This window comes from Sinocyclocheilus grahami, unplaced genomic scaffold, assembly GCF_001515645.1.
Source record: "Sinocyclocheilus grahami isolate Dianchi unplaced genomic scaffold, SAMN03320097.WGS_v1.1 scaffold1130.1, whole genome shotgun sequence".
Classification (NCBI taxonomy): domain Eukaryota; kingdom Metazoa; phylum Chordata; class Actinopteri; order Cypriniformes; family Cyprinidae; genus Sinocyclocheilus; species Sinocyclocheilus grahami.
The window spans coordinates 503743-515036 of record NW_015506309.1 but is presented as its reverse complement, the minus strand read 5'-3'; the positions used below and the strand labels follow the sequence as shown (position 1 = coordinate 515036).

The 11294-nt window shown below is 38.8% G+C and overlaps 1 protein-coding gene across 1 annotated transcript in view; it reads left to right on the top strand.

Annotated features, from left to right (window-relative positions):
• The first annotated feature begins 221 nt into the window (after positions 1–221).
• Positions 222–11294, top strand: part of LOC107567151 (amyloid beta A4 precursor protein-binding family A member 1-like) — a 25539-nt gene continuing 14466 nt past the window's right edge. Inside the window, exons 1-6 of the mRNA XM_016252782.1 lie at positions 222–1887; positions 7519–7629; positions 8198–8237; positions 8360–8505; positions 9591–9623; positions 10394–10480. Coding sequence (XP_016108268.1) covers positions 286–1887; positions 7519–7629; positions 8198–8237; positions 8360–8505; positions 9591–9623; positions 10394–10480 — 2019 coding nt within the window. The 5' untranslated portion in view covers positions 222–285. The remainder of the gene's footprint in view (positions 1888–7518; positions 7630–8197; positions 8238–8359; positions 8506–9590; positions 9624–10393; positions 10481–11294) is intronic.

The following is an 11294-nucleotide window of genomic DNA, read 5'->3' as shown; positions in this document are numbered from 1 at the left end:
TTTTCAATGTATTTTTTTCTCATTTTTATGCTTTTGTAAAACCTGTTTGAAAATTAATTTAATAAAACATATTTTCCAAGTACTTTTCATTTCTTTGTATGTAATACCTGAGAGAAAAACTACTGAGTGCACCTTTAATGGATTGCTTAAATTATCTTTCTTACTGAGTTGTTACTGTTTCAAGGTTTATATCTGTTTTTTGTTTGTTTTTCTGCAGGTGGTGCTTGAGTGGAGTCCTACTGGGAGAAGTCATGCTCTTTGTGTAGACCTTCCCTTATTCCAACCATGAGTCACCAGGAGGCACCGCATGGCCAGGAGTTGAGAGAGGCGACTGAGGCAGACCTGGAGCGTAGGGGCCCTGAGGGCCAACAGCCCCCCTCATCCCACCGTAGACGCCATGACAACGGAGATGGCAGCTCCCGCTCCGGTCGCCCCCGCAACCACCACAGCAACCACGGTACGGAGAATAACCACTACCAGTCCCAACAGCAGGGGGCCCCACGTTACCGCAGGTACGAGGGATCTAACGGAGGGACGAACCGCACACGTGCCACAAGAAGGCCAGCAGAAGAAGTTGATACCGAACAGCAACCCGTTCAGCAGCCCATACCGAGACCTGCAGTGACACGTTACCGCAGACAGGGGGACAACGAGGCCCGAATCCGGGCGCAGCAACAGAGACAGCGACAGCGGGAGAGGCAGCAGAGAGATGCGGAGAGAGCCGAACAGCACAGGCTGGAACAACAACAGCATCTCATCTCTCCTACACAAGCCATGCTGCCCACTAGAGAGCCAGAGGAAGCTGAGGAAGACGAGGGAGATGCCGGCAGCACTTTGGCCCGATCCGCCAGCACAGAGAGTGGCTTCCACAACCACACAGACCGTGCAGAGGGGGATGCAGTCATGGTCCTGGAAGCAGAGCCTGAAGACGAAAGCACATACGGCATCCCACTTCGCCCGGAATCAGAGGAGTACACAGAGAGCGCAGAGTCGGAGCAACAGCATGGTGGTCCAGCTTACCGCCAACCCCAGTACCCACCTCAGCCTCCGCCACTACCTCGAGAGCCCCTGCCCAATGCTGAGAGGCCCCATGACGCAGAGATGATAAACCCCAACTACTCCAATTATGTTTACACTCAACCCATGTACCGCAGTCCTACCGGAGCAGGAGAGGCCCGTGAAGGTGGAGCAACAGAAGATGAGCCATACTCTGAGCCCTACGCTGAATACACCCTTCAGGAGCACGTTTATGAGGAAATCACGGACGCCTCCTCGGCCAAAGCTGAGGGACAGACTCCACAACAGCGCAGGGCAGAGTTCAGGCTCTTCGATCGTGACTTGTACCAGCAACAGGAGGCTGTTGGGTCCAGGCTCCACCACTATGACGAGCGATCCGACGGAGAGTCGGACAGTCCCGAAAAGGAAGCAGAGTTTGCCCCGTACCCCCGTGCCGACAGCTGCGAGCAGGATGAGGACATTGACCAGATTGTGGCAGAGGTGAAGGAGAGTCTGAGCTCACAGAGCCTGGAGCGTGTCGCTATGGGCCTGGACAATGACGGTAATGCAGAAGAAGAGTGGTCTGAGTCAGAGTCACATGGTCAAATGGACGAAATCAAACCCCCGGAGCCAATAAGTGAAAGAGAGGGTGTAGAGCAGCCCCCCAGAAGTCCCTCAGAAGAGCTAGCTCCAGTTGTTAGGAGCAGTCGTGAGAAGAGAGATGCAATCTCACTGGCTATTAAGGACATCAAAGAGGCAATAGAGGAGGTGAAGACAAGGACAGTCCGCTCGCCCTACACGCCAGACGAGCCCAAAGAACCCATCTGGGTAATGAGGCAGGACCTGAGTCCTACAGCAGAATCTGACTTGCAGCCATCTCTAGGGGCTGATGTGAGTATGAGCCTCACCATGTAAAATGTCCTGTTGATGCTCTGCAGTTTACGTTTTGTAGCATCATCACTGCTGATGTTTTTATTTCTGTAGTATAATCTTGCTTACAGAGTTGCTCTTTAAGGGACAGTTCACCAAAAAAAAAAAAATTCTGGGACCATATTCTCCTTCCAAGCCCATAAGACTTTGGTTAACCTTTGAAACACAAATTAAGATATTTTTAATAAAAACCTGAGAGGTTTCTGTCCCTCCATTGTCCATGTCCATGTAACCAAACTTCAAAAAATGTCACAAAGGCCTGTTCATCAAAACCGTTCATCATATAAAATGATTGTATGTCTACACTTGACTTGAAGTAAACCACTCAACTAATATGGATTCATTTTATGATACCTTTACAACATTTTTGGTTCTTGGTTACCTGAACTTTCAATGGAGGGACAGAAACTTCTTAGGTTTCATTAAAAATATTTTAATTTGTATATTTAAGGTTATTCAAAGTCTTAGGGGTTTGGAACGACATGAGGTTGAGATGTCAGGATGACAGTAAACAATGACAGGATTTTCATTTTTGGGTGTACTATCCCTTTAAGCACATTTACATCACACATTTACATTCTTCATCTGTTTGTCCAAGTATTCATGGCTCAATACATCATCAGATATTTGAAGGATTAAATACACATCACCTAAGCTTTTCTTTCAGAGCAAGCACTCAACACACAGGCCAGTTGTAGTCTAGGTCAGCAAAAACTGGATGAGTACAATTTCAGTTGGACTAAACGTTTTAAACTGCTTTTACACTACACGATTTTAGCCTTGATTCTCCACTTGTCAGCAGTTAATAAAACTGAGCCTCAAAATCACAGGCCCGCTCACATAAGTGATGATCACAATGTGTGAATTTTTAAAGATGTGATCTGAGAGATGTGTCAGAGAAGCCCAAGAGCAGGTTAAATGTCTAGACTTGTCTGAGACTCCTGCAGTCCTGCAATTTATCTTGACTTGAGTCTGATGGATTTGAAGTCGTATCGTTTGTGGGCAGCATTAGTCCGACTGATATTGAACTTGTAAATTAAAAAATAGGAGATTCTGGGATTGTTTTAACAAACTGCCTTTAAAGCTAATGTTACAAAATTAAATAGCAAAAAGAAACTGGTTTCTCCATCATTTCACCCCACGGGGTTTGGCTCAGTGTTTTGCTGGTCAGCACTGGTACACTGTAAAAAACAATCTGTGACTTTTACGGTAAAATACCGGCAGCTGTGGTTGCCAGAACTTCACCGTAAAAAATATGGTAGCAACATTTTAGGTTTTACAGACTTAACTTATATTCACAATAAAATACCGTATTTCATATTTCATAACTGATGTAATGTTAATAAACCAACATATTGAAGTACTAATATCTGTTTTGAACCATTGTAATGAGCTGATAACCACCAAAAACTGGTGGTGATGAGAAAGTCACATGATGAACCAAAGCTCATCACAAACAGCTTTTCTACGAGCTGAGGAGGGCAATACTTATATATAGAAGGTGCACATTGGCATTCACACAAACACTAAACCCCATCATGGTGACACACATGAAATAATGCAATAAACATTAATTTAACAACAGCTGATAAGAAAAAACTAAGAAGAAACTTGTTATTTCAACAAAAAAAAACATCAAATATGAAGTTGTCATGCAGGGAATTCTGGGAGTGTCAATTTACGGTTTTTCACTGTAAATTATACAATGACTTTTTCTTTTTCACTTCCAAAAACCGTATTTTTAACAGTATTTTACTGTAAAATTACATTAAATGTAATTACATTTATTCACCGAATATAGTATGGAAACTTACTGTTAACCAGTTAACAGGTTTTTACTGTAGCATTTTTACAGTCTTTTACTGTTAAAATCACAATTATTTTTTACAGTGTAGTTTGGCCCTGCTGGTAGATGCTGTAACTATACCTTTCTGAGGGCAAGGTTTTCTCCATTGATGTCTGTTTCTAGGTCTGTATCTGACCGAATAATAAATTATTTGAAATAAACATATGAATCATTAATATGTCATTATATAATAGTAGTTTATTTGTTTGTTTACCATTTATAATTTACTATTGCCTAATTTTTAAAGCACTCTTAAAATAATGAGCTGGATATTTTTCCCTGTCTTCTATTCAGTAGTGAAGGGTTTAGTTGAATACAGTGATTAGATATAGGCCTATTTGCCTTTATGTAGTTTACTTTATGATATTTGTAGCAGGTGCAGCAAATGACAAAAACAATCTCTCAGGGAGGATGTGTACAATTGCATTGTTGTTCTGCTCGGCTGAAGCAGCCTTGCAGGGTGAATCGCATCATTCCTCTGGTCGTGACTTCATCACTCTTTCACTGTTCTTTTCTGGAGAGGACGGTGCCACACACTAGTCTCTGTCTCATGAGTGGTGCCTGCCACGGCGCCGGACAAATTGCATGTCGCTAGAAAATGAAGACTGCTCGCACTCATAGAACGGATCTCCTTATCCGTGGCTTGGAGGGCTCATCTATATTCTGTGAGTGCTACACATGACCAGCATGTGTAAATGAAGCTGTCCTGTCCTCAACCACAACAGACGTTGTCTGAACAGAGCAAAGAGAGAAAGATGAGCTCTCTGTATAAGTAAGGCAGCAAAATTACCATGTCTTAACTTGATTTACTTTGCTTTTTTCTCACGCTCTTTATATCATCCCTCCTTCTCTTTTTTTCTTCCCATTAGCTTTGATAAGTATTACCCTTTTTATTAACATAATGAGTAATTGTCATTCAAGTATGCCCACGGTTGGTATTAACTTAATGGTGTCATCTTGAGATTTTTTATATCTTTTCTTTTGTTTTCCATTTACATAATTAATAGATTCAGTGCTGCCTAATTTTACTCAATCGCACTTGAATCAGTCACATTGTCTGTTATCAACACATTACAGAAATACACATACTCTGTCTCACTAAACAAACAACACAAATCCAAGCTCCTCTATTTTCTATTTCGACAGTGTTAATTAATCACCATTGTTTGTCTGAGCAGTATTCATGAGCACAAGGCCTCATTTGGACGCAGTTCTTAGGGATCGAGGTCTTTTGGCACTCTGATGAGAGTGAACTTTTCCTTGAGCATTCAGAGAAAAAGTAAAGAATTGCACTTAATTGAAAACTCCCAGTGGGAGCTTAAAGAAGACACCAGCCGCCACCCACTGCAATTATGGTTGAGTTTGTAAATGAATGTGCTGATATATTTTTTTTTTTATGTGCCAGCTTATTATTTTTGGCCTCATATCGTCTTTTTATTCAGGCAACTGTAGAAATAGCATTTCTCAGTGTTACAGTATTTTAGTATTATTTACTATTATAGTATTTATTAATATTTTGAAATAGCTTTTATTTGTATATTTGTAGTTTTCATTTTAATTTTGGTTTTAGGTTTTGCTGATTTTGATTATGTATTTATTTACCTTTTTTTAACTTAAACAGGGATTAGAAATATTGTCTGGCAACTTATTAAAATTGTATGTTTAATTTCTTCATTTAATATTTATATTTTATTTTATTTCAGCTTTAGTTCATTTAGCGGGAAAATTTTTTTAAATAGTATTTTATAGATTAGTTTACAAATTATAGATTATTTTATAGATTAGTTAACCGTAACAATACTGGTGTTTCCATATGCAGTTAGATCTGAAAGTCTGAGACCACTAGTGAAAATGCCATTTCAGATTTGTAACTTTTTTTCCATTACAAATTCTATTAACAATCTCAGTAAAAAGTTGTCAGTTAACATGAATTTGGTTTATCTGTCTTTATTTATTAATAGCAATGTTCAAACTCCACAAGTTTGTGCGACAACCTGATGATCATGTTCTCCAGCATGATTTGAGATGATCCAAAGAACCTCTTCAAAAGTTCATAATCTATTTTTAAAATTCTCACATTTGATTCATGACCTAGAAATAAAGCAGTATCTGTTTCTTATAAATTTTATATCATAACATTTAATCTGTTTAAAATTAAAAACCGTTGATGATTCTCAACTTCTCAGAACTTAAAAATGATTGTCTTAACGATCTTTGTTCTGATCATGTAAACAATTTTCTGGAGTCTTTCAGTGAATGCTAAACAGTCATGCATCTTGCAGATATCTCAGAATCCCCATTAAAGTTGCTCTGAACTTGGTGGTGTCCTGCCCGCTTCCATTCTCTGTTGTTCTCAGAATTTGACATTTCATCAGAAGCCTGTTATTTTTTCCCTCCACAATATGATTTATTTAGTACAGTAAGAGACGACCTGTAAATAATTCAGCAAGGCTCATGTAACACTAGAGAAGAAAATCCGCCTTCTTCCCCTGCCCTGCATTAATGCTTAACGTGCTTGAAATTTATTTATTTATTTATTTTAAGTATTATACATTTCTTGTACAAGTTCACTGTATGGGTAATGTAAAATCCAGGGTGTGTTGAATTCAAGTACAAATTCAAAAGCAAGTCAATTATTAATAGTGACTTCTAATAGTATTAGCTAAGTGCTGATTATTCCACCTGTGAACAGAGACTTTAGCAGAAATGAGTGTTTTTCCACAGGCCTGCACTGATGTTGCGTAGTGTAGTGGTCTCTGATCCAAGTCACTCTTGAGCGATCTGTTCCAGGAACAGTTTTCCTGTAGGGCTGTAACAGGAGCCGTGTTCACCTCTGTTGTCTGGAGCCAGTGTGAACTTATCAACGTGAGTTTGATGAGAGAGCTAGAGGCTCTTATGTTCTTCTCTCTCGTACTCTGGTCCAAAGAGCAACATCTGCTTGATTTGAGTGTATCCTGTGGGAGAATATTTTTCACTACAGCTTTTGGAAGCATTTATTGATATGGAAAATGTTTGGATGTATCAGGTAGATCGCCGCCATGGTGATGAGGTGAGGAGTTCGTTGTGTGAATGTGCTCTGGGTTTATCTGTCAATGTTTCAGTACTTCAGATATGTTCATTTGAATGATAATTAAATAAATATGCATTCATAAGTTAAAGTGAGAATGTTCTTCTATTTTCATTCTACATATCTGATGATATTATTGTCACGGAGATACATTGTGGGACTGTGCAGTATTTATATGTTATGACAAACATGAACTGAAATTATCTTTTAATATTTTATCCAAATGCACTCTGGTTGAGGGTATGACTCATTTGTTCCCTAGTATTTCACATTCCGGGCTCTTCAGAGAGATGAGGTTTAGTTTTGAGATGGCAATATAAGAAGACCGATCTCTTATGTACTTTTTCTTTTGTAATTTTTCCCCCCTTGACCTGCTGTCTGAACGTTTAACGGATACGTCTGACTGAAACTTGGCAGTTTCAAATTGTGTCACATTTTTGCATGTCTTTTCATTATATCACAATCTGTTTAATTTACCTCATTGCTTTACTTTTAAAATTGTAATAAATTGTACTTATTTGTTTATTTTGTTTATTGAAAAAAACGTGACGACTTTAATTGATCGAATATACTCTAAATGTCACATGAGTAAATGTAGCTTTTATATTTCTTCAATCAGTTGTCCAAAATAATAGACCGTAAAGCATGTAATATTAATTAGTATGTCTCTTTTGTCCAGTCTCCAGGCTCAGACTCCACCTCCCCACAGGGGGCGGAGTCTTCCAGCCATCACCTGCCATCACACGAGAGGAGTGACAGCTTTGAGTCTCCGTCCCCAGCCAGTAAAGAGGTAGGAGGCTATGAATAAACCTAAAAAAAGTGCTGAAAGTGCTGAAATTGGATGATTCTTAATTATTATTGGTAATAATATCCAGTAGGTGCTCTAGGAACTTAATTAGACCCATATTATAGGCCGCAGCATTAGAGTCCTGACTCAGTGTGATTTATAAGTTATTATAGTTATTATAAATTATCCACGATACTGTTGAAATAGATTAATTGAAGCAAATCAAGTTTAAAACATATTAAAGTTTTGCTATTTATTGTGTGTGTGTGTGTGTGTTTATATAAAATAGCAAAGCAAGAGTACAGGATCTCGAAATGTAATTACATTTTTTTTAAAGATATTTTTTAAAAATGGCCAAACCCTCAATCATTATCTTTAAAAAGCCCAAGAAGTGAAATCTTAGCAGTTCTAAAATCACTGTAAAATATGGCTTCTTGGGATTATATTATATTATATTATTTCTGCAAATAGTACAAGTTCAGTGCATTATGACGTGCCATACCTAAAAATAACAACTTGCCTTGAAGAATGTTGTATTGAGTCATTTGTGTGCTTGTTCTTGTATGTGCAGTCAAGGAGAAGTCTTGCATCATTCCCGACATATGTGGAAGGTAAGAAGATTTCCTATAATTTCCTCTTCACGTCCGGGTCCTCAGCTACCGAAATGAATCTTGATAGCACATCCTGAGCATGTTTTGAAGATGTTCTGAAATGTCCCTCTCCTCTCTGTTAGTACCAGGCCCATGTGACCCAGAGGACCTCATTGACGGTATAATCTTTGCTGCTAACTACCTGGGATCCACCCAGCTGCTCTCAGACAAGACGCCCTCCAAAAACGTGCGCATGATGCAGGCTCAGGAGGCTGTGAGTCGCATTAAGGTGAGGTGAAACGGTTCTGTCTTTACCCCGCTGTTGTAAACTTCATCGGGAGAAGTAAACCTGAGCTTCTATGAATTTACCTCAAGAAATTATAAGCGATGCTTGCTTCAGGAGCCGCATAAATGTTGCAAGAAACCAAAAGTGACAGTTTTAGGACAAAAGAATGGGATTTCATAAGAAATGCAGAGCTGTGCTCTGACTGTATCCTGAGCATGTATTTATTGCACAAGCATTTTATTCCTTGTATACAACATGATCAAATTGAAATGTCAGCTCACAGCAGATGAAGAGAGATGATCATAAAACTAAGAGAGTGTGTGGTCCTCTTGAGGTAATGAAATTATTCTGTAGTCAAATGCAGGGACCTATCCTGTGATTCTTGTTCCTAAAGGACCAGAGACATTTAGCACCTCCCTCCTGTTCATCCTCCTGCAGCATAAATCAGCCATTCGCCCTGTCAGCTGCATTACTCAGCATTTTTTACCTCCACCTTAAAAAATGCAGTGACCACCGCACCTATGCCATTTAGTGTTCCTTCAGCATTTTCCTTTGTATGTACATTTTGTGTTAAAATGTTCGATTACAGATCGCTGTGTGGTACGGCACACAACAGTATCGGACTGGTTGATTGCTAATTTTTTTGAATTATGAGGTCACTGAATGTTAACTGGCATCAGATTCTTCTGTTTTATCAAATTGACCAAGGTAGTCTTACTAGATAAGCTAGTAATACTAGTAAAGCAGCATAATAAGGATACTAGCATCCCATGCTAGAGACCTGAGCTCAAAACATATACTGGTACTCTAGTAATGCACTTGTATTAAGATTCTAGATGATTATTATTGATGGCACAAATTACCATGAAATGAAACCAAAGGCAACATATTGTAGCAGGGTGGTGTCTAGTAAGCTTGGCTTGGTGTCATCTGGATCCATTCTAGTCACCCCACGCTGATAAATATCCCAGAAGTCACTTTTCAGATGCAGCTTATTGGAGCAGAAATATTCCCCAAATGTGGTTGGTCTTGCTGAGCTCTGCTTTATCTAACAATGTTCCTGTCTTTGTTTGTTCCATGCTAAGCAGACGGCCCAGAAATTAGCCAAAAACAGGAAGAAGGTGCAGTAATTGCTCATCGGTTTGGTATTTTGTTTTTATTTTTGTTCTTCGTCTTCTCTTTTTTTCCTGGTTTCAGCACTTCAGTGTTTTCATATTTCCTGTCGCTCTGCCATTTTTCTGAATCCAGCAATGAGTCATGTACCTGTGTCCATCCGCACAGTCTGTTAGCCATTGTTCATTCCACACCAAACATTACTTCAGTTTTATCACCAGATCTTACATGGGGAAGTCGTGGAATAAATTCAAATCAGGAAAGTCTAGTTTGCTGGATACAGAAAATGCAAGTGATTTTTACTTTCTTCTTCTGTGTATCATAAATTTTTCTTTCTGAGGTACTGTGCTGTGTTTGTGGCTGTTTTTGAAGGTGTATATCTGGTACAGCATGTTTTGCACTTCTCTTGATCTTTTCAATTCAGCCTGTCCTGCACATGGTGGAAAACTCTCTCAGTTTCTCTCTCTCTCTCTCACTTTATGCTCTCTCACTGAATCTCTTCAAATGAAGAACAAAACTAACCAAACTAACCCCATGCCAACTTGCAATACTAGCTGGCTTTAACAGAAACTTGCAGGTTATCAGAGTTACACAATGAAGGAGAGAGTGAAAAATAAATATCTGGCCTTGAAGATGCCAAATTTTAGAGATGCCTTGTTGCTTGCACGCTCCTTCGTGGCATCTCTGGGTCTTGTCAGCTCTCTCTCTCTTTCCGTCTTAGAGTTATTCTGTCACTGTCTCTCTCAGTGAGTGATATTGTGTGGTTTTCTATCTTCAGGCTCCAGAAGATGAAGCTCAGCCCATGACAGAGGTGGACCTCTTCATTTCCACTCAGAGAATCAAAGTGCTCAATGCAGACTCACAGGTACTTCATCATCCATAAACGTGATTTTGGTTTCACCCAAATTACCATTACCTATGCCAAATTGGGTAGAAGCACACTACATTTGACCAAAACTGTACAAAATACTAGTGCAGACATCCTATGTATCACAAGGAGGCAATGTCCGGACAGAATATTTGTGTTTTACAGGAGTCATGAGAAATTAAAATTTTCTTGATCATCTAAAAAATGAAAATATACACTAATGTTTAAAAGTTTTCAGTTGGTAAGACTTTCATTTTCAAAGAAATTAATACCTTTATTCATCCAAGATGCAAAAAATGTATTAAAAGTGACAGTAAAGACATTTGTAATGTTACACATTTCTATTTCAAATGTTAAGTTCAAATACTACTCTTTTGAATTTTCTACTCAAAGAATCCTTTTTCATCAAAAAAATTCACAAAATATTAAGCAGTACATCTGTTTAAACATGTTCTTAAATCTGTTTAAATGTTTCTTGAACAGCAAATCAGCATATTACAATGATTTCTGAAGGATCATGTGACACCGAAGACTGGAGTAATGATGCTGAAATTCAGATTTGCCATCACAGCAATAAATTACATTTTAAAATATATTACAATAGAAAACCATTATTTTGAATTGTAATAATATATTTTAATAATAATATTTCACATATTACAGTTTTGACTGTATTTTTGATCAAATAAATGCAGCCTTAGTGAGCATAAGATACTTATTTTATTAAAACATCTTACCGACCCAAAACACACACACACACACACATATATATATATATATACAGCTGGTACGGAAAGCATTCAGACCCCCT